Here is a 24739-nt window from a genome sequence, read left to right as displayed (position 1 = left end):
AAAAAAAAACATTGTAAAATACACTCGATGTTCAATATTATCTAAAAATTTTAGTTATCCGAACAGTTAACAAAACATTTCAGTTAACCGATTGTTTGAATAAGGCGATTAATATTGCTTAAACTTAAATTAAATATGTATGTATTAAATTGTCGTAATTATTTCCCTCGTCGTAATTTATTTCTAAGTATTATCAGGATAAGTAATTTCCGATTCTATTCTATTATAGCTCAAATTTAAATATTTTTGAGGCTTATCCGAGTTGACCGACGGATAAGGAATTTTTTAATAGTTTTCGTTTTAATATTTATTTATACATACATTTACATACATATATACTTTGTATAGTAAATTACGATAAATAATTGCCTAGCTCGCATCAAAGTATTATCCGGATAAGTAATTTTAATATTTTATAAAACAATTTATTATAAAAAATGTTTAAAGGCTTATCGGAGTTATCCGAAATTAACTGATAAGGAATTTTTTAATATTTTATTAAATATTCAGTTATACATACATATGTATGTATGTATGTATATTTGACACACAGTTCTTTAGAGCACGTTTGGAGTTTATCCGAGTTATCCGACGAGCAGATAAGACTACATTTTTGTAGTATTTTTTTTAGAATATGTAATTTACCACATTTTGACATTTAAAAAATGCATTTCAGTTTATCCGAGTTATCCTATCAGCAAATGAGACAATATTTTAGTGGATTTCATATTATTATTATTTTTTTCACATTTTGCATTTTAAAAATATTCCGATATTGAAGCAGTTAGTTATGCTATTAGTTACATATGCACAATTACGTTATCCGGTTCGTGGAAACTAATTTAAGCACCATTATTATTTTTTAGACCATAAAACCACAAATACATTTACATACGTACATATACATATGTATACACACATACATGCCATATCTAAAACGTATATACTATATACTTTATACTTAAGTTCTCATAAATAACACACATATTATGTACATATATACGACCGATATGCTACTAACTACTCTCACATTAAAACCGTTTCACATAGCTAACACTATTACGCATCTCTTCATCTCCTCTATTGCTTTCACCTCTTCCTTTCTAACTATTGCTCTTCCTCCGCATTTCCCACAGATCGGGTCACCACACACTCGGCCGTCTACCCTCGCACCATCAGCAGAACTCATCGGGCTATCTGAGCGGTCCCAATAACGGCAAATATGCAACACTCAGCAAACAGTGTAAGACTCTCGAATCTAGCGATTTTTACTGAGAATCGCTTGCCTGCAACACAAATGCAGGCATTAGCAACACCAACAACGCCAACATTCTCGGCAGCAACAACATCAGCAATCACATCAAACATCAACAACAGCAGACCAACTCATTGAAAAATATCTTCGCTTCGGCTACGTTACCACGTTCGGCTGGCTCCTCCATACGCTCCGTACTCTCCGCACAAGCTGTACATCGTTCCACCGGTAATGGTTTGGATCGTGACGATGATCGTGATCCACGCGATGTCACTAATAACAGTTTCAATCGTTTCGATCCGAAGTATATTAGTATTGGACCGAAGGCGGTGCGCGGCAATAACAATTTGAATATTGTCGCCGCCGCCACAGCAAATAAATGTGCCACGCTGCGGCATGTAGGCCGCTACGGTGGCTCGTTGAAGGGCGCCAGCCCCTCGCCGAATCTGCGCAGCGCCAAGACACCCTCCATTGCGACCGTATCGAAGGACTACTGCCAACAACCGGACTGCATACCGCAAACCTATACAACCGAAGTGATTGTGCCACATCAGACGCAACAACAGCAGCCGCCACCACCACCCGCACCGCTGCCACCGCCAAAACCGCGTACCACCAACACTTTCACCGAGATACCGGGCACTACGGGCGTGGGCAGCTCCTATGCCAAAGAGCAGCAACAAATGCTGATGCAGCAGCAACAGTTACAACAATTCCAACAACAACAACAGCAGCAACAACAACATCAACTGCAGCTACAGCAGCAGCAGCAACAACAGCAATTGGCCGCACTACAAGCAGCGCAGCAGCAGCAACAACAACAAACACAACTACAGCTGCAGCAACAGCAGCCGACGCTGCACCAGCAACTGCACCAACACCACCCGCCCACGACACACATACTGCCACCCACGGCGGTCTACAGCATTGAGACGTCGGGCTATCAGCCGCAGACGCAGCAACAGTCACAACAGCAGGCTGCGGTGCAGCCACAACATTTACAGCAACACATGGTGGTTGCACAGCAGCAACAGCAACCACCACCAACGGCTGCGCCACGTGAGCCACCACGACCACCGCCACAGCGCTCACTGAATCCGGCTTCCATAGTCAACCAACCACTGCCGGAGATACCGCAGCAGGCGCAGCAGTCGAAGATCTCACCACAACCGCTGTGCGCAGCCAACCTCAATCAGTATCGCTCATTACAACGACCACAGGCACAGAAAATGCAGCTGCCCAGCGGCGCCATGCCGACGCAGCAGCAGCAGCCACCCTCGTTGCCGCCAAAGAAGAAGTCGTCGCGCGAGATTAGCACTTCTACGGCGGGCGGCACTTTAAACGCCAATCACTTGCAGACTTTGCCACCAAAATCGGCCAGTTTGCGACAGCAGCAAAACGCCACCAACGCTTACAGTTACGAGCGCGAACGTGAGCGTGAGCGCGCTGAGCGCCACGAACGTCCGAGACGCGCGGAAACGCTCGATAATGCGCGTACTGCCAGCAGCGGCAGCATGGCTTTCATTGAGCAACAATTCAGCAGCGGCGGCATGAAGAAGCAACACTCTTATGACTCGTATACGCTGCAGCAGCAGCAGGCACAGCGGCATGCGGCTGCAACCACGCCCAACAACAACTACCATGGTGCAATCAGCAGCAAACATCAACAACAACAGCAGCAGCAACAATACTTAATTGAGGCGCAACAACAGCAGCTGTACTATCGCTCGCTGAAGCGCGGCGGCTCGCATGCCAACAACGATCTCTACTCGGTGACAGAATTGTAGGAATGTGCCTGCTGCGGCGGCGGCGTGGATGTTGTGCGGCGCACGACAACGTGTGCCACAACAGTTGCGCCACCAGCCGCAGCAGCAGCTGCACAAACGGCCGCACCGCCACCCATACCATTGCCGCCGAAGAAGCATCGTTCCTCAGCGAGCGTAGGCACCGCAACGATGACGACGCGCGACAGTCAGACCACTGCCAAAGTCACAACGACCGCCGCGACGAGCATGACTTGTGACGAACACGAATACGACGAGTATTGTCCGGAGCAATACGATGCGCATCATCACCACCATCACGGCTCTACACAGACACAGACGCAAACGCAGTGTGAGCGTGACCGAGAACGTGAACGCGATCGGGAGCGCGAACGCGAACGCGAGCGCGAACGTGATGCGCATCATCGCCACAGCTCATCACGCGCTGGAGCTGCCGCGTCCGCACTGAAACACCAACGTGCCGCCACCTTCGATGTGGCCGATGCGCGCGACTACGAACTGCAACGACTGGGCAATCGACGCTCACAACAGCAACAACAGCTGCAGCAGCAGCTGCAGCAGGCAACCGGCGGTGGTGGCAGCAGCAGCAAATACCGTGGCGGTGAACATCGCGGTGAGCGTACGCACGACCGTGAACGCTCACGTAGCGATCACCGCATTGCCACCTACGCCTGCGACGATACAGCGCTTTGCGGCAGCAGCATTGGCGGTCATCAAAATCATCTGGCCAATGGTGGCGTCACACAGTCGAGCAGGCAGCAGCGGCGCGAAAAAACGTTCAAAGTATGATTTTTAGAGACGTCATAAAAATTTTCCCCTCCCTCTACGGAGACGTACGGTAAACATGCGACAGCAGCGGCGGCTTACAGTTGGTAAATTGTTGCGGCAATGAATCAGCGTGGCAGTCCGGCGGCCAATCGACGGCAGAGTTGAGCAACCGCAATGTGGGCGTGTACTTGTGCGTTAAGTGGAGGGCAGTGTGGCAGCAGCGCGGCGGATTTATAATAATAATTGTGTGCAACACAGCACAAATTTCCAACACCAAAACAAACAACCAAAAGAAAAAACAAGAAAATCATCACACCGCTTCAGGCGCGTGAGTTAGTTGTTGTGTTGCCTCTTTTAGTAAACGATTAGCGACAAATCGGCATCTACCAAATCCTTGAACCCTTGAAAATAAGTCTACGAGTATATGTATTATAATGCTGTAACTAGTTTCATCACTAGCGTTGTTGTTGTGTAGTTTAGCTTAGTTTGTTTTCATATTGTAATTGCAGTATGTTTGTATGTGTATGTGCTTATTCAAGAAGTTGTTAATGATCAGAAATGCGCACAAATTTTGTGCAAAATAGTTTTAGAAAGAAGAAAAAAAAAACAACAACAAACCAAAGCAGCCGTAGTGCGTCATTCAAAATTATTTGCTGGCGTAAGCGTGTGTTGCAAATTTAGGTACTTGACAAAATAAATATAAAAATAGATTCCTTACTTTTTTAATTATTAATAATTTATTAATTTACTAACAAAAAAATTATCTGCTTGTTTATAAAAATGTTATTTTAAGATTTTTTAGCAAATATTTTCGTGGTTCCTAACATCGAAATCGAAATAGTTTTATTATTTTTAGCATTTAAATATGCGGTTATATTAAATATTTTAAACAAATCCAGCAAGGCACAACAGAAAAAAAATATTTTTGACTCAAAGCGTTACCAGAAAGCGGTGAAGACAGGGCATTGTTTTTGAAAACATGTTACATGTTTTACGCAATTTTTTACATTTTCTATGCTATTTTTTAGTTCAAAAACGATATTATTTCTCATATTTGAAAAAATCTAATACTTTCTATATATTTAAAAAAATTATTATTTTTAATTAAACATTTTTAATTATTTATTTTTACGTACATTTTTGAATTTTTATATTTGGAAACAAAGCATAGAAAAAAAAATATATAAAAAATATATTTTTTTTTTCTATAATTGAAATTTATTTAAATTAAATATATTTATATATATATTTTCAATTAAAAATATATTATTTTTGATTTTATTAAAATATATAAAAAAAAACATTTGAGCTACTTTTAAGACTTTTTGCATTTTAAATGTTTTATTTTATTTATTTAATTAGTTTTATATTTTTTTTTGAAAAAACATTCGAGTATTTTCTAAAAAGTAATATTTTTTTTAAATTAATTTTTTAATTTTTTTCATAACAGAACATTTTTTTACGATTGAAATTTATTTAAATTAAAAACATATTTCTCCCAATAAAAAATATATTCATTTTTTATGTATAAAATATTAAAAAAAGCACTTCAGCTATTTTTAAGGCTTTTTGCATTTGAACTAATATTTTTTTTATCTCAAATACCTTTAATTGCAAATTAGTTCATATTTCTCTTTTTTATTATTTATCATTTAAAGTAAATGTTTCAAACTTTAATTATAAAAAAATAGTTTAATTGAAAAAATAATAAAAAAACTGTTTTAATTAATTTTATTTATTAATTTTTTAATAAATAAATATATAAGTACATACACATATAGTTTTTTTTAATTAAAAATTTTAGTTAAAACAAATTAATTTTTTTCAATTAAAAAAATTTTTTTTTTTCATGTTTTAAATATTTTAAAATACAAATGTTAAGCTATTGGTTTAGGGTTCCGTATATTTTTTTTTAAATTTATCTCAAATAAATTTAATTGCAAATATTTTTTTTAATTATAATAAAGGCTATTTTAACTTTTATTGTAGAAATAAATAAAATCTAAAAAAAAGTTTCAGGAAAGTTTGAGAAAAATATTTTTGTAATATTAAAAAATTTGTTTCTGGTAGAATTATAAAAAAAATAATTTTTCGGAAAAATTATGAAAAAAGTATATTTTGTAAAAATACCTACAATATATTGAAATGGAAAAAAATTATATATTTTTTTAATTTTTTTGGAAAAAGTTTCGCAAAAATATTTTGATAATTTTTTGTAGAATAAAAAATATTTTTTTTAAAATGAATATTGTAGTAAAAAATAAAGTCTTAAAAAAAGTTTCAGGTAAGTGTGAAAAAAATTTTTGGAACATTAAAAAATTTGTTTCTAGTGGAATTATAAAAAAAAATATTTTTTGGAAAAATTAAAAAAAAATATTCTTTAAAAATCATGAAAAAAGTATATTATGTAAAAATTCCTATAGTTTACTGAAGTGAGAAAAAATTAATTTTTTAATATTCGGAAAAAGTTTCGTAAAAATTTGTTAATGATTTGTTTAAAAAAAAAATTTAACCGAATAGTGAGTACAAATAAAGTTTAAAAAAAATTGCAGAAAAGTTTAAAAATATATTTTTGTAACATTAAAAAAAGTCTTTCTTTTTGGAAAAATAAAAAAAAAATGTTTTCTAGAATTATTATAAAAATATGTATTTTATAAAAATTATGCGTTTTTTATTTTAATTTATTACACTTATATTTTTTAATATTAGCTCACAAAATTTAGTTGCAAATTAGTCAGTACATTTTTTTAATTATTTCAAGTAAATATTTAATTTTCTTTTCCAATAGTCAGAAAAAAATCACAATTTTTTTATTTTAATTATATGATTTTTTTTATCTATTCTAGTCTATTATAATTTTATTATTTTTTTTTTATTTTTCTATTATAATATAACTTTATTAAACATTTTTTAAGTTTTTTCTATTATGATTTTATTAAAATTTTTTATAAGTTGTTCTCATAAATTTATTTGAAATAATTTTTATAAATATTTATGCATAATTTTAAACATATTTTTATAAAAAAAGTGAGTAAGAAGCGCAAGCACGCTTCCGCCAGCAAACTGAGACGCGCTAAAATCAGACACGTACAGTCATGCTAAAAACTATGCACAACATTTGACACAATTTCGTTTAAAACTTTCAATGTTAGTTTTTTAATTAAGTCACCGTTAAAACACCTAAGCTGATACATAATATGTTGTTGCATTGAAGGGTAATAAGTTGTCTAATATATAGTATTACCGTTATATTTGCCATAAGTTGTTGAGTGTTGCCCATTGTATGCATTTGTAATTTATTAGCTATAATTTGCATTTTTAGTTAAAATATACTTATAAAATAATTTTACTATAAATTTATGAAACGAATATTGTCAAATATTTATTTAAGTTATGCTGTAAGTAATTAAGCTGTGTAACGCATAATTATAAGAATTAGCAAACATTTTTAACCAAATATACGTTCGTACTGTGCTTATGAATTTAATACAAAAAAATATATATTTTTTACACTTAAAATTGAAATATGGCGCAGAAAATATGTATGATTTAAGATTTTATTATTATTATTATTTGCAATGAGAAGTTTAAAACAAAAATTTGAAAGTATTTATGATTTTAGATTTTATTATTATTTTATTGTTATCACAAGTTTAAAAAAAATGTGGCAACGCTACATTTTTTAATTCAAATTAACGACAGTGACAGTTAAAGCAAAAAAGTAAAAACATTTTATGAAATAATAAAAATTACCAATGGCAAATAAATTTCAAAATTGAAAATTATTTTTTGAAAATTAAAATTTTTTTCAAAATCAAATCTTTTTTAGAAACTAAAATTTTTTAAACACCTTTTGGCAAAGTTTTTATGTGCACAGAAATTTCCTCACACCCCACAACTCCATAAAATCTATTTTTTTATTTAACCACATTTTATTTAAATTATTATTATGAATTCCGAAGTCTGTAAGCGAAATAAAATTTTTGTGACGTCAATAAGTAAAAAAAAAAAACAAAACCAAACAAGAGAAAAACGAACTAAATATGTAAAAAGGAACGATAGCAAAGTTGTGCGAAATGAAATTAATAATTATAAAATAAATACAGTGTAAATTTATGAAATAAACACAAATAAAATAGAATTCCAAACAGAAAAACCAAATAATTTTTAAATAACTGTTAAACTATAACTTGTAAAGCAGTTGCGAGTAACGGGTTTCTTACATAATAAACAACAACTGTAAAGCGTGCCAGCGTGTAAGTGTACAAGTACATACATTAGTAAACACAGTAAGCTCGCATTGCAATAGCATTACATTAAATCGAAATTTAATGAGTAGTGAATTTTTTAAACTCAAAAATCCGTATTCAGGTCTATAATTGCATTTAAAAATATATATATATATATTACAAGGATATACTATAGTTAAAGCATAAAACATATGAAAGTAGTTATGACTATTTAGACTAACAAGAAAGCTAAATAAACACAAATTTTAACAAGACACACCGTTTAAAAGTCCCATTTTCACAGAGATAATGCAAAATTTGTTTCTAACCTTAAGCGCCTAAGTTTTAATGCCAATTGTATATGTACATAAATATTTATATATTTTTTAATAATTAATGTATGCTAAGCAAATTTGCACACAAATATGAATAAAAACAACAAACCAATAATTATTTACAGTTATTATTTTTTCACAACAAGGCATGTATGTATGTATAATATGTATGCACGTATTAGTATTATTATGGTTTTCAGATTTTTTGGGACGAAAAAATATTGAAACCAACTGTATAAAAAAAAATAATAATAAAATAAAGAAAAACTAAAAACTGGTTGACGTCTATATAGATCTGTTTCAAAAATCAAAATAGTTTTAAAAATAATACAACTCACACAATAAACAATGTACATACAGTAAAACGCACAGCAAACCGCAAGAAATATGATATATGAAATTTACCACATAGTCCCTTTAATAAAAATAAAATGTTAACGAAACCGTTTCAAAATAACTTTGCGCGCCAAAATTTCTCACTCTCCGCATAACTCACTACTAGCACATAGTTTACCTGACGCTTTCCACTTGTCAACTACAGTTGCAACGCCGTTAGCCTTCAACACACCCCACACTGAAACACTACCCCAAACTTGCTTACCTGTGTATTTGTTTGCAAAAAACGTAAAAAACGGCTCCAAACAATATATTATGCGTAAGCTTTGCGCACTTTCTCTTTCTTAATTAGCATAGTTATTTCTCTCTCACACTTTAACGCACCCGCTGTGTCTAAATGTATGCGCTGTCTTCAACTCTACATAAATAAATAAATAAATTACATGCAGTTAAGAAAATGTCACACGAAAAATGAGGCGAAATTATAATCAAAGCAAATAAAATGTTGAAAACTAAACTTGTGGACTTATTAACTTGTAGACTCTGAGCAAATACTTTAAATAGAAAAACATTAAACGAAAACAAAATTTAAATATACAAAGTAACATGAAACATATAGCCATAAGTAAGCGCAAATTTAGAGCCAAAAAATTTTTCGAAATTACCCAGTAAATTATTGAATTTAAAAAAATTCTCTGCTGTGCAGATGCAAATAAATTAAGTGTAGGACGAAAGCACATTTAAAAACACAAATATACAGAACAAATGCACACAGGTTGGCTAAAAAAACAGACAGTAACTTAGTCACAACAGAAAAATACAGGTAAAATTACAATTTTTAAATAGTATTAGCACACACATTCCAGTAAAAAAAAGCTTATTATGCTTAAACAATAAACTCCTAATTATTATTTTTTTTTTTTGGTTTTTAGTAACAAATTCACGCAACGCAAATGACAGCATACAATTTACTACTTTTCAAAATCAACAGACATTACACTAACTAAAAAGTAATTGTTTATTCCTTTTATATAATAAATAATAATACCTTGATTTCCAGTTATCCTAATTTTCCAGTTCATTTTTCTTAGTTATCACTGAACATACGTAAAAAAGCCAGCAAATATGCACATAGGCATCATAAACACTGGCATTGCCCTAACAGAAATTAATTTATTATTATCTATGTTATTTTTGATAATATAAATAATAATACCTTGAGTTACAGCATTCATACCATTTCCAAGTAATTTTGCTTCAACTTCAATAAACATGGATTAAAAGGGCGGCAAATATGCACATAGGATAGAGAAATGTTAGTCGATAAAAATATCGATAAGTTTACTTTGTTATCATCATGCTTTCATTTAAATTCGTTTGGAACTATTTCAATTATTGCAGAAAAAGCTATTGTAGCCATCCATACTTAGAACTTGTAGTGTTATTGATGATTTATTCAATATATAAAGCGAAAGCGTTGAAAAATGTAGGTAGTACTTGAAGCAGAGCTGTAAATAGGTAGTGTACGTATTAGAAAAGGTTAAATTAGAATTTACAAAAATAAGCAAAATCAAAGAAACCGATTAAAGTTAATATTTTATAGAGCAATGTATAATTAGGTTTGCTTGTTGAAAACTCGTTCATGACAAAATATTTCCATACTATTTATAGCAATGATGTGCTATTCACCTGCCCAATGAATTTAACAAATGACAATTAATTTCAACTTCATACATTTTCCACCGTAAAAATAGACATATTGCATTTGTTTGAAACCACCTTCAGCATTTCCAAGAATGCACAAGTAATGAGCACTTAAAAGTGTAACTTTTTCTATATATTCTTTATTAATGAAGTGCTCGTCTATATTATGATCATGGGCATGGCGCCAATTGAAACAAAAACAAACTTTTATAGCAATTAATGGTTCGCCGTTTTGTGAGTCTGTAATTCGTTAAAAACACAAAACAAAAAAAAAAGAAGCCAAGCTATATAAATATATACATTAACATACATACACTTACATATAGTGAAATTATTATTACATAGTATTATATATTATTACGCAAAATTATTAAATATATCCATATAGGACGGGTGTACTAATGAAAACAGACCTTATTGCATACTCGATAAATAAATTTAAAGCATACAAAATGCATTAGGCTAGTTATTTAAAAATGTATGTACGTTAATGCATACGACAAACGACAAACGTCATTCGTAGTAATAATTATATAGTTATCGAAAGTTGTCAACCAACATTTTGCAACATGAAATGAAACCAAAATCAAATAACGTTAAAACAAATTGAATTACTTTAAGTAGAAACTTGAAATACTTAAATATAAGTGAAAGTACTTTGAAGAACTAAAATAATTAAAAATAATAATTTGATAAACAACAAAAATCAATAGATTGTTTGAGAAATCATTAGGATCTAAGTTAGCAAAAAATTGCAATTCATAGATAACGTAGTAGCAAAATAAGTAAATTATTAAATTTCGAATGAATGAAAAATTACAAATTCGTAAACAGTTAAAACTCAAAACAAAAATATAAATTGTAAACAATTAATGTTGTAATCAAACAAAAAAACCAAAATAATAACAAACACTGACAATGTTGAAGGCTTTGCAGATTATTGACGAAGGAAGTGTAATAAATGAAAATCAATTAAAAAATAAATGAATGGACATTTTCCAAAAATACACAAATATAAATCTAAAATATAAAAAAAAATTATAATTATTAATTTCAAGGCAAGGTTAATTCAAGGTAAAGTAAATTTAAGGTAAAGTAAATTCAAGGTAAAGTAAATTCAAGGTAAAGTAAATTCAAGGCAAAGTCAATTTGACACGTTATACCAGCACAAATACAGCAAAAAGTTGACTTTTACACTGCGCTATTTCTGCCAAGTCAATTCATATTTGAATTTTAAAGTTCCTAGAAAACGTTTATTTAAGCGTAAATAATTTAATTAAAAAACATCTTTTAACGTAATATAGTATATAAAAAAAATTAAAGGTGCAACATTGGTGCGTCAAAGTTCAGTTATCATTCATAGTTATCATCTTTGGGTGCTTAACATTGTGTTTTTAAAATTTAATAATAATAAAAAGTGGTGTGTGGTAGTAGACCACACCTTATTTATTCTGATCACTTGCTTAGTTCATAAGCTTCGTGATTTTTGTGAAACACAGTTTTCATCAAATGTTGCCCCATTTCGCGTGTCGATCGTCGCAAGCTGTTGCGCAATGTGTGTTTTCGCTCACCTTCTGTATTCGTTGAAATCATTGCAGTAAGTTTCATTCTGCGTTCACTGGTATCCATTATGGAAATTTCCGCTTTTGCAGTCGGCGTTTCCCGAGCAGTATTTAAAGGTTTGATGGTTGTTTTGCGTCTTAAACCATTTCGTATAATTTTATATGCGCTGGCATGTTGCTTGTCCTTTCCACCCATTTCAATGTTTAATATTTCGTTCTCATCAGAATTAGTCTTAAATAAATCATCATGCTTGGATGGATGCATCAGTTTCCGTAAAGATTTACGTATTAAATTACGTACATTCAGAGGTTTCTTGTGATCGGTTGAGTCGTTTGAACCATTGGAGTGCAAAGACTCTTTGCTTTGTGTTGTTGCAGCGCGTTGGTATGCACGCACAAATGGTGCCGGCGCCTTGAAGTCAATTTCGTCCTCATCCGAGTCAGAGGCATATGCAACATCTTCGTTCTTTAATTCTTCAACCGTACATGATTCTCTTTCAACTTGTTCAGTTTGTATTTTACCAGTCAATTCAATATGAGATTGAATTGTACACTCATGCAAAGTATTAGTTTTTTCCACATCTTCTTTATTGAAATCATTTTCTTCATCTTCTTCGGCTATTTCGGCCAATCTTTGGTTGAATGTAATTTTTTGCTCGATGTTCACATTTAAAGTCGATTTCGTACAAGGACCTATAGCCTTGCGCATTTTCGCCTCATTGATACTATTCTCCAGCTCCAGCTGATAACGATCTAACTCTTTACCTATATCCATACTACTATCCTCACTTGCGGAATCCAATGAACGTTTCGGCAACATTAAGACTGGTGAAAATACTAATTTATCCGCCAGCAGCTTGCTAGGCGTTAGCTCTTCTATAGGTATATTGGTGAAATCTATGCGACAACCAACAGTAGGCTTAAAAGGCAATGATATTTTTAAATCAGTTGGAACTACTTGGCCAACTTCCATACCAGTGTTTTCAACGCCGTCAGAAGAAGTAGTTGTCGCAACGCTTTGGCAACGTTGGATCTCAAATGGGTTTCTTGTTGCAGTTACATCCTGTGTTCGTAGATTTAAGGCTGCATTTACAAAACAATTACCTTCAGCAACATTAGTTAGTTGTGCTGGCACATCACGTAAAACCTGAATGATGAAATTAAATTATTATTTAAAAATTTCTACGTAATATGTAATTTAAATGTCTTACTTCATATGGATTAAATTGTTTTTCAGGCAGCTCTAAATTCAATGCTGGATTTTCAAAGCATGCTTCAACTATTTCCGATTCACGTTTTTTCTTCTTGGGTGGTTTGCGTTGAACTTCGTATGGATTTTGCGAAAGCACATCACCACCAATTTTAGTCGAATTTGTCTTTTCAACTGGGCCTTTAATTATATCTGAAATTGATTTCACTTCCATGCAAGGATCTTGTAGAACAACATCCGTTAATGGGGTTTGTGCACGCCTGCGTAGCACAACTTTTTTCGGCGTAGAGCTGAAAGCCGAATTGGTAAAGCAAGTATTTCTGTCAGTAGTAACATCTGCAGTGTGTTCCAAACATCCTTCAGATTTTCGTTTGCGTTTTAGTGTACGAAATACATCCTCATCTCCGCTCTGAACTATTGACTGGGGCATTTTGACCAAATTTCTTTATTTATAATTATATATCAGCATTTATAAACAATTTTAAACATTCACTAAAAATATTTTGTAGCCAAAGGAAATCGTTTACTCCTTTTTACGACGGCCATTTTGAATTTCTTTCATTTGCCGCCAATTCATTTTTTCAGCCGTACATTCAGTGGTAATAAATTTTTATACGTACTGTCACTTTTGGGGAAAAATATACAACACACTTTGTGAACAGCTGATTTTTGTTGTTTCATAACCTTACCACATTTCAGCTGTTCATTGGATTTTCGCGAACATTTTTCTGTTTCAAATAGAAAATAATGGATTTACATAAATTTTTACAACCCGCTACTTTAACAGCACAAATAGTTCGAGCTTATGGCAAACACAATAAGAAGTTCTTATATAAAGATGGAAAAAAATATGGCAAAATCATTTATTATCCAATGTAAGTATGCAGTCATCAATATGTACGCAAATGCATTTAGCTATTTGTCTATTTTAAAAGAAACCCTGAACATGAAGACCCACCAATTGAACCAGCAAAGCTTTTCCGTGTTCAACGTGTGAAACCCGTCAAGGGTAACCCCTTTTGGGAGAAGCGTATTTTAAAGGATCTTGGGCTTGATGGGAAACAGAGTGATTTCACTGTAGTAAAAAATATACCAGATGTAAATGCTATGTTGTGGAAAGTAAAGCATTTGATAAAAGTCACCCCCATCACATTTCCATATGGTGAACCCACAGCGAACGATCTTAAACACACCGTTCTCAAGGAAAATGGAGAATGTATTGTTACGAAGGAAATAGGTCCTGTTGTTGAACGTTTAGAAGCAGCCGAAGCATTTGAATCAGACCCCAAACGTTTAGACACAGATTTATTAAAACGTGATGCTCGAATGAAATGGCTGAACCCATGGTAAATAGAAAGTAAAAAAAATTAGAATGATTTGCATTACTTTAATAAATAAAAAATAATAATCAGAATTAAGTCAAACGTTTTTCAATCCAAACTTCTGTTGCTACTTTTTTCTCGATGGTTTTACAGCCTGTTGTGGAAAAAAGTCCATGCACGCGATCATACGTAATCACTTCTTTAAGCATATCCCTAAAATGGAAAAAAATGTTAAATCCGATTTTTTATATTTTTCAATGTTAATAAAATCGTACTCTATCTTTTGCTTTTCTGGGCGTCGTTCCCATTTAAAAAATTCTGCTGATATGCACTGGTGGACATGCTGCTTTTCAAGTGGCAAAAATGGAATGAAATGATCGATTACATGTTGCTCTATTAAACCAGCTCTTTTTAAGCCACCTTCTAAATTATAGGCAGCTTTTTCTAGTATTTGTTCGAAAGAGCTTAACTTAATATTTTCGCGTAATACACCATTCTTTAACATTTTTGCCAGTTGATCAGATATTTGTACACCTGCTAAATTTGAAAGAAAAATGAATATAGCTTTGGAGCCATCTAATTTGTCAGGAAGTGCATTATAGTCCACCAAGGATGCTAGCGATTCAAAGACACCGGCAGGCATTTTGTCCACTTCATCAAAAATAAATAATGAACGGGGACAATCTCTAATGCCCGTCACCACATCATAATAAATACGTTCCTGTGTAAAAAATAAGGTTATAGTTCTCTGAATTATTTTTAACTGATGTCATTAACTTACATTATAACTTTCAACATTTTTTTGCAATGGGAAATCCAGTCTTCCCATATATTTATGTACAAACCGACTTTTTACCCCCTTCTCAAACAGCGTCTCCGCAATCATATCAGCCACAAAATTTTTACCAGTTCCCGGTGTACCATGAAAACTCATTACCAGTGGCTTTCGTGAAGAACTTCGAGGATTTAAATGCGCCTCTAACGCTGATATCAATTGCTGTTTAACAATGTGTTGACCAAATAATCGGTTTTGTATCATTTTTCTGAGTTCTTAAATATCAAAAATGTTATCCAAATAAATACACAAAAATGGATTTATTAACTTACTATAAACATCCCCCGGTATACTACGTTCATTGCAACACTCAGTTAATCGGCAATAGGTTTGATCTTTGAGAAAACCATATCCAGTTAGTGCGCCGAGACCAACACCGGCTCCAATGGTTAAAGATACCGGGTCAAAAAAACAGATAACATCTTTAAAACTTACAGCCAAAAGGTATAAGGATATATAAAATATTTGAGTAAAATGCATTATCTATCTATATATCATCTAGTCTGTCGTGTGTAATTTTAAAATAATTTAACTTTGCGGCTGTAACAAATACTCGCACTTCAATTAGACATTGGGAGATCTTTTTTTTACAAAAAAAAGACTAATTCACCACACTGTATGAAAACCTTACCCCACCGGAACAATTTATAATGCAACGTAACGGGGCATCTCGACAGGATAAAATCTATGTCTTGCTAACTGTCAAATCTATTGCTATTGCCATTGCCAAATCTGTATGTGGGCATTTGTTATCATAAGATAATCATTTGCGCAAAAGCGTAGGGTAGGTAGTTTCGAGCTGATGTAGCGCATGCTTTGAGCTCTTGAAAAATTTATTTTATCATTTGCGAAGGTAGCATTTGGGTAGGGAGCTGATGTAGCGCATGTTTTGAGCCCTTGAACTGTTTAAATCTTTTATGTGGAAAATAAAAAAAGGATAAAGATCCTTTTTTTTACAAATGTATATTTCTGGGAAAAATAAGATAATAAGAAAAAGATCCTTTTTTTACAAATGTATTTCTGGGAAAAATAAGAATTCATATTTTTGGACTACTATGTAATAATTGAGGCATACATTTTATATACCAATTAAAATAATAAATTTAAAATGAGCAATGATATTTTAATTTTTGCTAGTATAAGTTTATTAAATTTAAGATTTCGCTTATTCCCAACCCAATTTGCATAATTTTTCTGTAAATTAACAATATTAAACTAAATATTAATTTTTTGAAAAAATGTTATTTTGAAAATGTACTGTATTTTTATAATATATTTACACAACCGTCTTAATACTCGCTCTTCTAATTTTCATATTACCGAAATGAAAATGCCGTCGGCATACATATGTGCAAATGGGATATGTTGCCTCTTCGAAATTTTCATAGAAATGAAAACTGCGCTGTCAAACTGCTGAAGTGACAGCTTATAGCTTACGATATATGGCATACGAATTAGTTTGCGATATATTGTAAGATATAAGCAATGTGGAGTCTCCACAGGCAATAGGCACGGCAATACAGTTCGCAAGACATAGATTTTATCCTGTCGAGATGCCCCGTAATCGATGACGATAAACGATCAAAAATAATGTATTTGATGCATTTTGTAATTTAATGATTCCTGTTAGTATTTTGGGATTGTGTTACAACATTTAGTGAAATAAAATTGAAAAATAGGTTGAAATAGTAAAAATTATTATTATCATTTCATATGTGTATGCAGCACTGCTTTCACGTACTTGAAATATTCACCACTTTGTTTATGCTACAAATGTCAATCGCCACTCTTTTATGTCAATAAAACAAAAACCAGTTATTATTGTGCTTCAATTAAAAACGAAAGACAACAACAATGACGATGACTCCAAAGACACCAGGATCACGATAATTGAAATCATGTCGCAAATTACGGGTTTTCTTGAAAGCATACGCGAATATATTGGAGACAAATATGTATGTATGTAAAGTTCATGCCAAATCAAGCGAACGTCGGCAGGTTCCTCTATGAATGAAAGGGAAATGCCGCAGGAAAAATATAAAAAATATAATAATTCCAGACTGGCATTATTTTTAATGTAATCGGTGTGATGCTTAATTCATATTTGAGCAAATACACGGGAAATTGATGGAGAGCTTACCATGGGAAACAGTTTTGTTTTACAATAATTATCACATTGGATTAATACAAATTTGGACGTAGATTGTTAGTAAATAACATAATCTACAAATCAGCTATCAACATATTATTATAATGGATATTCTCAAAGAATTCTTTAGTTTCATATAAATTTAAATCTTTCCACCATTTCGCTTATAACAGATTCTACTTTTTTCTTCAGCTATGTTTAATACACAAATCAACGGATAGTCTGCCAGGGTGTGAAGATGAGAGCATATTTATCACTCATCATAAGGATGAAGAAATTAAATTTACATGCACCTTACCAAAAGAGAACCGTGTGCAAAGACCTCAACTAAAATAGTTAAAATTCCCCCCCTATACACAATACGGTAGAATATTTTTATTTTATTTTTACATTTCTTACAAACTACCTGAAGTAAACTACAAAAAGGTGACATAATTATGCACATAATTGCACAAAAGTAATATTAAATTACAAACTTTCAGCTAAGGCCTGGGCTAGCATAGGCTTTAATTGCTCACGCAGCAGGCTATGATCATGACCATGCGTTACTTGTAATATTTTTTGCGCCTCCTTCAAATTGTTTATTGCCTCTGCTAGCTGACATTTATACAATTGAATTTTTCCAATTTTCAAATGAAGCATACCCAATAGTGGATGCCAGTCGCCATAATATTTGCTATGAATTTAACAATATTTATGAAATGAAAAATTATTTTAAATAATGCCTCTTTTTACCTACCGAAAACCTGGTACGAGCTCCTTGCCAAACTCTAAAGCTTCTTCCCACTTAGAAACATCGATAGCGGCTTCAAAGGCCGCGTCTAATGTCTTTAAATGCCAAACATTTAGTGGATGCAAGTACCCTTTTTGCTTGGCAAGGCATAATTTGCACACATCCAGATCTGAATAAGTTAATTTTTATTTTTTATGAAACATTCAATAACAGCTACTCACAGGCGATATCCTTCATATGCTCCAAATGTGTTTTCGTGATTGTCATTGCCTCGTTGTAGGCATTACGGTGTTTCGGACTGACGCCAGCGTCACAGCGTGGGCAATTATTGAGATTTATATCCAAAAATTCGTTACAATTTTTATTGGCGCAAGCAGCTGCAAGCATTTCATGCGTCTCCGCTGTATTTGTGCATTTCGCACATATACAAAAGAAATAGTAATTTGCTTGCAGTTCAGCGCGTCGTTGTGCCGGCGTGTTCAATAAATCTATATAGCTGATAAAGATCTGCAAAGATTGTGCATAAATTGATAATTTAAAAAATAAATTCATTTTGAAAAAGCCATGCAATTTGATCAACCTTGGACCAATCCAAACATTCGATATCTTCGATTGCATGTATATGCAGCGTAGTACCTTCAAAAGTAGCAACCGCATTTGGTTTGCAACTATGATCTGTTACCGAGACGCCAAGATAAATTGCAGTGGCAATTGAATTCATTTCAGGATCGAGTATGCTGAAGCCATTCGTTATTAACTATAATAAAAAGTTATGAATTAAACGTTAAATTTTAATTTGTAATCTTATCATAACAGCATGTAATTGTGTTCCACAAATCACACTGAGATTCGTTTAAGCATTACTATCGACATAATAAAATATTTATTAACGAACAAGCATGTAAATTAATTAGCGCCACAGCTGTTGCCGAAACATTTCACCGCTACATTTTTTTTTTTCAATTTGTTTGACAAGTGCATGGCCCCGCATTTCTCGAATTCTTGGCTAGTTGCCAGCAAAATGAATCTTTCTTGAGGCATTCACTCAACGTAAATACATATACATATACATCTATGGATGTTAACAAATACGATGGAATGCAACAGTAATGACGTAGAAACGGGCAACAACAATTGCTTATAGTAATTTGAATGAATTATATAGACAAATACATATCTGACGTATTTAAACGCATTTAACGACTACTACATTTCATTCATACCCTGCCATAGATACTTGTCAATTCCGTTAGATTTGGCACGATAACACTGTCACCCATCATTTCCTGCAGTACTCCATATAAAGACTCTAAATGCTCTAGGCGTCGTGCATCATTCTTTATTTCAGCATAATCTGCATCGTGAAGAAAAAAAATATCTTTATTGATATATTTTGATTGCAACGAATCACACAAACTTACGTGACATCATATCACGAAAGCGTCGGGAGCAAGTTTCTGTGTAATAACCACGTACCAGATCACCTCCTTTATCTAATTTTATGATTAGTTTACAAAGCATGCGGGCAGCATCGGGCACATTACGTGGATAAATGCGCTTTAGGAATGGACATTCGATTTTATGCAGCACCCAACCTTGCATCTGGCAGTCACGACTACAGTAGTACACATATTGGCAGTTGGCACATTTCAGCACCTTGCAGCTGTAAACAAAATACTTTATGGGATCTTGTTACTCTCTCAATTGCACGTCATCTCACTTACGATTGCAAGCAGTTGTCGCAACGCTCTTTACGATATCTGGCTTGCAGCACGAATGCAAATGGTTTTTCGGTAAGTAGGCGATCGCCACGTTTAATGGCTTTGCCATTTGGTACATTTTGCTTCATACTGCTGTTCGCCTGTTTATTACACTTCCCAGTGCGTTGGATATCGGAAGTAGCTTTCAAAGCGTTTGGCGCCAGCAGCTCTGCGCTGCGAAAAGCGACTAAGAGCTTGTCAAACTCTTGGGTGCGTAGAAAAGTTGGCATTGATTTTCACGTTCTTAGCAGTCAACGAGTCCTCGAACGACTGAAGATGTAAAGATATTCACAATTTAAATTACCTTAATCATTCACCGAATTAGTATATTTGAGAGTAGTAGTTACTCACCTGATATGTTCGAGAGACTCGGCTTATGTCGATGCTAATTAATTACACTCCTTTACACTAAAATTTCACACAATATTGTGACAAAATTATCTTACTTCGAAAGTGAGCAAAAATTAAAATCTCTAATAAAACCCACTTAGCTTATGTTCTATTTTAAAGTTTTCTGATTAGCAATCATTCGTGCACTATCTTTTTGTGGGCACGTCTGCATGGACGACTTCTGACGCATTTGCATGAGCTATTTTTGAAACGTTTTCCTTTATGTTCAAAAGCGATATTCTAGATCAAAATTGAAAATAAAAACAAATGCAAAACACGTCTATTTTTAATAACCACACACCTGATTTACCGGGTCAGGTAGGCAGAGAGGGGAATGTTTTTGTTTATTTATGACAATCACAGGGTGCAACCGGTTTTTAATTTAACAATTACAAAATGACAAAAAAGAAAAATAAATTGGAGACATTTCCAAATTTTTCGTATAAATTAACAATAGATCAACGAAATTATTAAATAAAGTTACATGACCGAAATAAGCATTTTTTTTATAAAACAAACAGAGAAAACATCAACATTTCCATTTACATTTAAATAAATTATGTTAATGTAAGTAAGTATAACAATCTCGATTGAAATAATGATGTTATAAGTAATCAATATTTTTTAACTGTTTAGTTAGTTATATTAATTGCGAAAAAAGTTCTTGCGTGTGCACTCGGTATTGTACGAAAACACATCTGACTTTGTTCTTCATTGGAAGTTATTTGTGTTGAGAAATTACAGGTGCTGATTGTGTGGTGTAATATCGAACGGTATTTAGTTTTCTTGCGTTTATCTTAATTTAAATAATTATATTTTCGTATGTTGGCAAAGTGGTATTTAATTTTCGATTTGTTATAGTGTATCTCTAAAAATCCAATACCCATAAACTTCAGACAATTAATATATTTTACCCACATTGCGTACTACTTCCCTAGCATATGTGGGGCCAGCATTTTAGGTAAATCAACAGTTTCCTTTAAAGTTTGAGCAGTTCAGTGCATTTAAAATAACGTGTTCAAACATGAGTGATACTCAACAGTCGTCAGGCTCAAGAAAGCCCTCTTCCACTAATACAAGCGACAGTAAACTTGCCACCGATCCGCCAATGCTCAATCTTGAAGAGGCGGAGGAAGATCGCAAGCATATGCAAAAAATTATAGCGGCCTTGCGTTATTATCAGTAAGTATATACATATTTTCAATTCATCTATGCATGTAATAATCCCCTGTTATTATTTGGCTGGGGTTGTGTGCCAATTATCATAGGATGTAAATAATTGAATTTTTGAGGTTATAACAGTGAGTCTAAGCGGCTAATCGTGTATTCCATACTGACAACAATACTCAATGATTCTTTGAATCATTTCCTTTCTATATACACAAAATAATATTGCTACAAATAAAGAAATTAATATACAATGCGTCTGAATTTCATTGTATGAGCGCATGTGTCAAGCGATAAGCGTTAGTAAGCATACATAGATATATAGTTAGGAAAAGGCTGGCACTACATAAATGCTTACTAATAGTAATATAATCAGGCGGTGACCAGGATAAAGTATTATAGTAGTAGCTTATAATAGAGCTCTAGGCTAACGCATATCAGTACCGTCGATATAGATAAGATCCTTCTTACTATTTCGTTATACTTATTGATTAATAATAGCCCAATATAACTACAACATTTCACAAAATTTTGTTCAACATGTTAAAATGGATAACTAATATTATTTTTGTAGAAAATATTGCTATGCGCGCGTGAACAAGACTGAAAGCTACCTCAATAGTCTTCCCAAACGTCATCAGGACATGTTGGTTAAATATCGCAATCATTTGCGTGTGATAAGAGACTGCATTGATGAAAATCAAAAGGTTATTAAGAAAATGCTGCGTGACAATGTCGGATTTATGGATATGGGCGGATCCGAGTATTTAGCACAACAAGACAGTGATGGCCATACTACAAAAATAAGGCATCAAGATATGGAACATGTAAGAAAACGTTTATAGAATTTACATACACTATAGACACATAAGCAACTATTTTTTAAAGAAAAGAATTTCAGTTTTGTGTAGTTTAGCATTTCAAAATGGTCTAGTACCAATTGAAAAGCACTTGTTGCAATTTGTAAATTGCAATCCATAGCAAACTATGTATATATCAAATACTTACTTGCCACAGGCAACAGAGCAAGCTGATGTTGAACCTTTTAAAATTTTAAAGGCCCAATCGACATTAAAGTTAATTGCGCGCGATTGGAGTGCAGCCTGCGCAGAGGAACGTGAGCAGTCATACAAACCAATCATCGACGCCGTTGAGGAATTCTTTAAGCCTGGCGAATTGTAAATATAACTAAGATGAAGGTGAATTATCTCACAGTTAATGCGTTTTTCCTTTCAAATTTTTCAGCGCACTCAATGAGGTAAAAATTCTTGTGCCTGGCGCCGGACTTGGTCGTCTCACCTACGAGCTTGCTTGCCGCGGCTATGAATGCGAGGGCAATGAATTTTCATATTTCATGTTAATTGCCTCATACTTTGTCTTGAATCTGTAAGTATTTCAGGTAGACATGAAATTTTTATACTAACGCATTTCGGTTTTTTCAAGTTGCACTGAGGAAAATAAATATACACTTTACCCCTGGGTGCATCAGTATGTAAATAATTTGCGTATGGCCGACCAGGTGGCGCCAATACGGTTTCCTGATATTTGTCCGGCAAAGAATCCACCAAAGGGCAATATAATGATAGCGGCTGGCGATTTCTTGGAGGTATATAAATTAATACATGTTCTTTATTATATAAGCATTGCTACTTAAAGTTCAGAACCTTAATAGTACAGAATAGTGAAATTGAAAAAAACGTTAAATTAAAGAATATCATATTTTATAAGGAAATATGCGTGTGTAAAACCCGTATATGCGGTTTATAATTAGTTATACTGAAACACTTTAGAATTATACATATAATTATTTATGCCTATAATTACAACAGGAAGTTGATTTGTGCTTATGTATGTTTATAAATTATAAAAGTTTTTTTATCTTGCAGGTCTACAAAACGCCAAACTGCTATGATTGTGTCGCGACATGCTTCTTTATTGACTGTGGCAATAATATTGTGGACTTCATTGAAGCTATTTTTAGGTACGTATAGCTACGAATTCGCCCTGTCAAGCATTTTATTGCATATTTATATGTCTTGATAAAGACATTTATTAAGCAGATGTGCACTCAAAAATTACGTTTATTTTTGTTTTAACGGTAAAACTATAATTGAACTTTTTTACTTTTTAGAATATTAAAACCCGGCGGTATTTGGGTAAATTTAGGTCCACTACTCTACCACTTCAGCGATATACAAGGGGAAAATAGTATTGAACCAACTTTCGAGAACCTGGAGTTAATCATAAAAATGGTTGGTTTTGAGTTTCTGCGTTCCCAGACTGGTGTGCGTACCAAGTACGCACAGAATCCCCAGTCTATGCTAAAAAGTGAATACGAAAGCTTGTTTTGGGTTTGTCGAAAGCCCGAAAATGCGCGTGACAATACAGACGATTTGTCGCAACGCGACGATGATGTAGAGGAGTCCGGCGGTAGCAGCACTAGCAACCCAAATAATCACTATGTTGATATATACAGCAATGGCTATAAGAATGCTTACCAACATCAATAGTACTAACAGTCTGTTAAGTAACAAAGACAACAAATTGTGCAGGGTACTAGCTTGCCTAATATTTTTAGTTATTGGTTATTTTGCAATTATAGGATTTCTGTTTAAACAGACATACAGTTATATATAAATCAAAAACAAACAAAGTTTCCGGCAATATATTATGTTTAATTGATATGTTGGAATGTTGGCTATGAGTTCACACAGCTTCAAATATGATTATATAACTACAAGTTGTGCTCTTTTCTGGGCGAATTAGGCAAATGAAATTGAATTCTCGAACATGAAATGTGTTTTTATGTTGATTCAAGCTGTACACGGTACAAATGGGTAATTATCACACTAACGTAATAAACGTGTAGTTATTTAAGTAAAGTATTAACAATATACATATGTATGAAGTATAATTTTTCATTTCAATTGCTATTTTGCAGAATGACGCTGAGAAACTAATATTACTAGTTTTTGAAAAATTAAGAAAAAAAAACATTTTTAATGCGTACTATTGAAAATCACGCGTAATATCTCGATTCTTTCCGTATGCTATGCATATACATACATATATATATGATAAAGTTAAATGGAAAACGTTTTATTTTTTAATTAATTTTGCATCCATTAATGGTAGTAATAAATGAGATAATACGCCTGTATTAAGACACCTTTGTATAAAACAAAAAAAAAAAAAAAATG

General features: G+C 33.3%; 7 protein-coding genes and 1 long non-coding RNA gene across 13 annotated transcripts in view; 5 read left to right on the top strand and 3 right to left on the bottom strand.

The window, feature by feature from the left end:
- The window catches only part of LOC126758198 (uncharacterized), a 165368-nt gene extending 162326 nt beyond the window's left edge, over positions 1-3042 (top strand). The window contains 1 exon segment of the mRNA XM_050472316.1: positions 1137-3042. Within this exon segment, the coding sequence (XP_050328273.1) occupies positions 1137-3042 (1906 nt within the window).
- LOC126758205 (uncharacterized) overlaps positions 1-13694 on the bottom strand; it is a 36839-nt gene extending 23145 nt beyond the window's left edge. Inside the window, exons 1-5 of one of the 3 annotated variants that reach the window (XR_007666830.1) lie at positions 13185-13694; positions 11983-13120; positions 9924-10215; positions 9756-9865; positions 9048-9125 (exon numbers count right to left, since the gene is read on the bottom strand). Coding sequence is in view for 1 of the 3 variants with exons in the window: in XM_050472324.1 (XP_050328281.1) it covers positions 11867-13120; positions 13185-13613 (1683 nt within the window). In the remaining 2 variants the exon portion in view is untranslated. Of the gene's footprint in view, positions 1-9047; positions 9126-9755; positions 9866-9923; positions 10216-11642; positions 13121-13184 lie in introns of those variants that run through there. The other 2 variants (XR_007666831.1, XM_050472324.1) reach the window with 2 other exon arrangements.
- LOC126758218 (serine/threonine-protein kinase fray2-like) lies at positions 3200-4857 on the top strand. The gene has a single exon (XM_050472342.1). The coding sequence runs from the start codon at positions 3211-3213 to the stop codon at positions 3826-3828; it is 618 nt and encodes a 205-aa protein (XP_050328299.1). The 5' UTR covers positions 3200-3210; the 3' UTR covers positions 3829-4857.
- A 162-nt stretch (positions 13695-13856) lies between the features above and the next one.
- Positions 13857-14601, top strand: LOC126758220 (39S ribosomal protein L30, mitochondrial). The gene is made up of 2 exons (XM_050472344.1): positions 13857-14058; positions 14119-14601. The coding sequence occupies exons 1-2, from the start codon at positions 13931-13933 to the stop codon at positions 14531-14533; spliced, it is 543 nt and encodes a 180-aa protein (XP_050328301.1). The 5' UTR covers positions 13857-13930; the 3' UTR covers positions 14534-14601.
- Positions 14551-15954, bottom strand: LOC126758213 (torsin-like protein). The gene is made up of 4 exons (XM_050472336.1): positions 15613-15954; positions 15287-15555; positions 14781-15226; positions 14551-14718 (listed from the first exon to the last, which is right to left on the bottom strand). The coding sequence occupies exons 1-4, from the start codon at positions 15818-15820 to the stop codon at positions 14598-14600; spliced, it is 1044 nt and encodes a 347-aa protein (XP_050328293.1). The 5' UTR covers positions 15821-15954; the 3' UTR covers positions 14551-14597.
- A 702-nt stretch (positions 15955-16656) lies between these two features.
- Positions 16657-17489, top strand: LOC126758225 (uncharacterized). The gene is made up of 2 exons (XR_007666833.1): positions 16657-17299; positions 17400-17489. It is a non-coding gene; the product is annotated as an uncharacterized LOC126758225 (long non-coding RNA).
- A 353-nt stretch (positions 17490-17842) lies between these two features.
- LOC126758210 (histone-lysine N-methyltransferase SMYD3) lies at positions 17843-20715 on the bottom strand. 3 transcript variants are annotated; one of them, XM_050472331.1, is made up of 9 exons: positions 20674-20715; positions 20334-20612; positions 19947-20252; positions 19644-19885; positions 19446-19576; positions 18803-18979; positions 18444-18729; positions 18229-18391; positions 17843-18165 (listed from the first exon to the last, which is right to left on the bottom strand). In XM_050472331.1, the coding sequence occupies exons 3-9, from the start codon at positions 20210-20212 to the stop codon at positions 17958-17960; spliced, it is 1473 nt and encodes a 490-aa protein (XP_050328288.1). In that variant the 5' UTR covers positions 20213-20252; positions 20334-20612; positions 20674-20715; the 3' UTR covers positions 17843-17957. The 3 variants fall into 3 exon arrangements, with proteins under 3 accessions (XP_050328288.1, XP_050328289.1, XP_050328287.1); XM_050472332.1 differs by having other exon boundaries at positions 20334-20390; positions 20470-20710; XM_050472330.1 differs by having other exon boundaries at positions 20334-20710.
- Positions 20716-21071: 356 nt separating this feature from the next.
- On the top strand, positions 21072-24192 carry LOC126758212 (carnosine N-methyltransferase). 2 transcript variants are annotated; one of them, XM_050472334.1, is made up of 8 exons: positions 21072-21145; positions 21311-21554; positions 22114-22366; positions 22557-22717; positions 22785-22925; positions 22983-23145; positions 23426-23520; positions 23671-24192. In XM_050472334.1, exons 2-8 carry the CDS (start codon positions 21397-21399, stop codon positions 24047-24049), a joined length of 1350 nt encoding a protein of 449 aa, XP_050328291.1. In that variant the 5' UTR covers positions 21072-21145; positions 21311-21396; the 3' UTR covers positions 24050-24192. The 2 variants fall into 2 exon arrangements, with proteins under 2 accessions (XP_050328291.1, XP_050328292.1); XM_050472335.1 differs by lacking the exon at positions 21072-21145 and having other exon boundaries at positions 21152-21554; positions 22599-22717.
- Positions 24193-24739: the final 547 nt, after the last annotated feature.

This window comes from Bactrocera neohumeralis, chromosome 5 (genome assembly GCF_024586455.1).
Source record: "Bactrocera neohumeralis isolate Rockhampton chromosome 5, APGP_CSIRO_Bneo_wtdbg2-racon-allhic-juicebox.fasta_v2, whole genome shotgun sequence".
Lineage (NCBI taxonomy): Eukaryota > Metazoa > Arthropoda > Insecta > Diptera > Tephritidae > Bactrocera > Bactrocera neohumeralis.
Note: the sequence above shows the minus strand (reverse complement) of the source record. Positions and strands in the feature narration are given on the sequence as shown.

What these genes read in the sequence shown, in the direction of transcription:
- LOC126758220 (XM_050472344.1), top strand. Translation starts at nt 13,931, where the DNA reads ATGGATTTACATAAATTTTTACAACCCGCTACTTTAACAGCACAAATA. An exon ending in AAAATCATTTATTATCCAAT is followed by an intron (nt 14,059 to 14,118) that starts GTAAGTATGCAG and finishes CTATTTTAAAAG; the next exon opens with AAACCCTGAACATGAAGACC.
- LOC126758213 (XM_050472336.1), bottom strand. Translation starts at nt 15,820, where the DNA reads ATGCATTTTACTCAAATATTTTATATATCCTTATACCTTTTGGCTGTA. An exon ending in TATACCGGGGGATGTTTATA is followed by an intron (nt 15,556 to 15,612) that starts GTAAGTTAATAA and finishes TTGATATTTAAG; the next exon opens with AACTCAGAAAAATGATACAA. An exon ending in AAAATGTTGAAAGTTATAAT is followed by an intron (nt 15,227 to 15,286) that starts GTAAGTTAATGA and finishes TTTTTTACACAG; the next exon opens with GAACGTATTTATTATGATGT.
- LOC126758218 (XM_050472342.1), top strand. Translation starts at nt 3,211, where the DNA reads ATGACGACGCGCGACAGTCAGACCACTGCCAAAGTCACAACGACCGCC.
- LOC126758212 (XM_050472334.1), top strand. Translation starts at nt 21,397, where the DNA reads ATGAGTGATACTCAACAGTCGTCAGGCTCAAGAAAGCCCTCTTCCACT. An exon ending in TCATACTTTGTCTTGAATCT is followed by an intron (nt 22,926 to 22,982) that starts GTAAGTATTTCA and finishes GGTTTTTTCAAG; the next exon opens with TTGCACTGAGGAAAATAAAT. An exon ending in TTCATTGAAGCTATTTTTAG is followed by an intron (nt 23,521 to 23,670) that starts GTACGTATAGCT and finishes TTTACTTTTTAG; the next exon opens with AATATTAAAACCCGGCGGTA.
- LOC126758210 (XM_050472331.1), bottom strand. Translation starts at nt 20,212, where the DNA reads ATGCCAACTTTTCTACGCACCCAAGAGTTTGACAAGCTCTTAGTCGCT. An exon ending in AATGTTTGGATTGGTCCAAG is followed by an intron (nt 18,730 to 18,802) that starts GTTGATCAAATT and finishes CAATCTTTGCAG; the next exon opens with ATCTTTATCAGCTATATAGA. An exon ending in GCATATGAAGGATATCGCCT is followed by an intron (nt 18,392 to 18,443) that starts GTGAGTAGCTGT and finishes TAACTTATTCAG; the next exon opens with ATCTGGATGTGTGCAAATTA.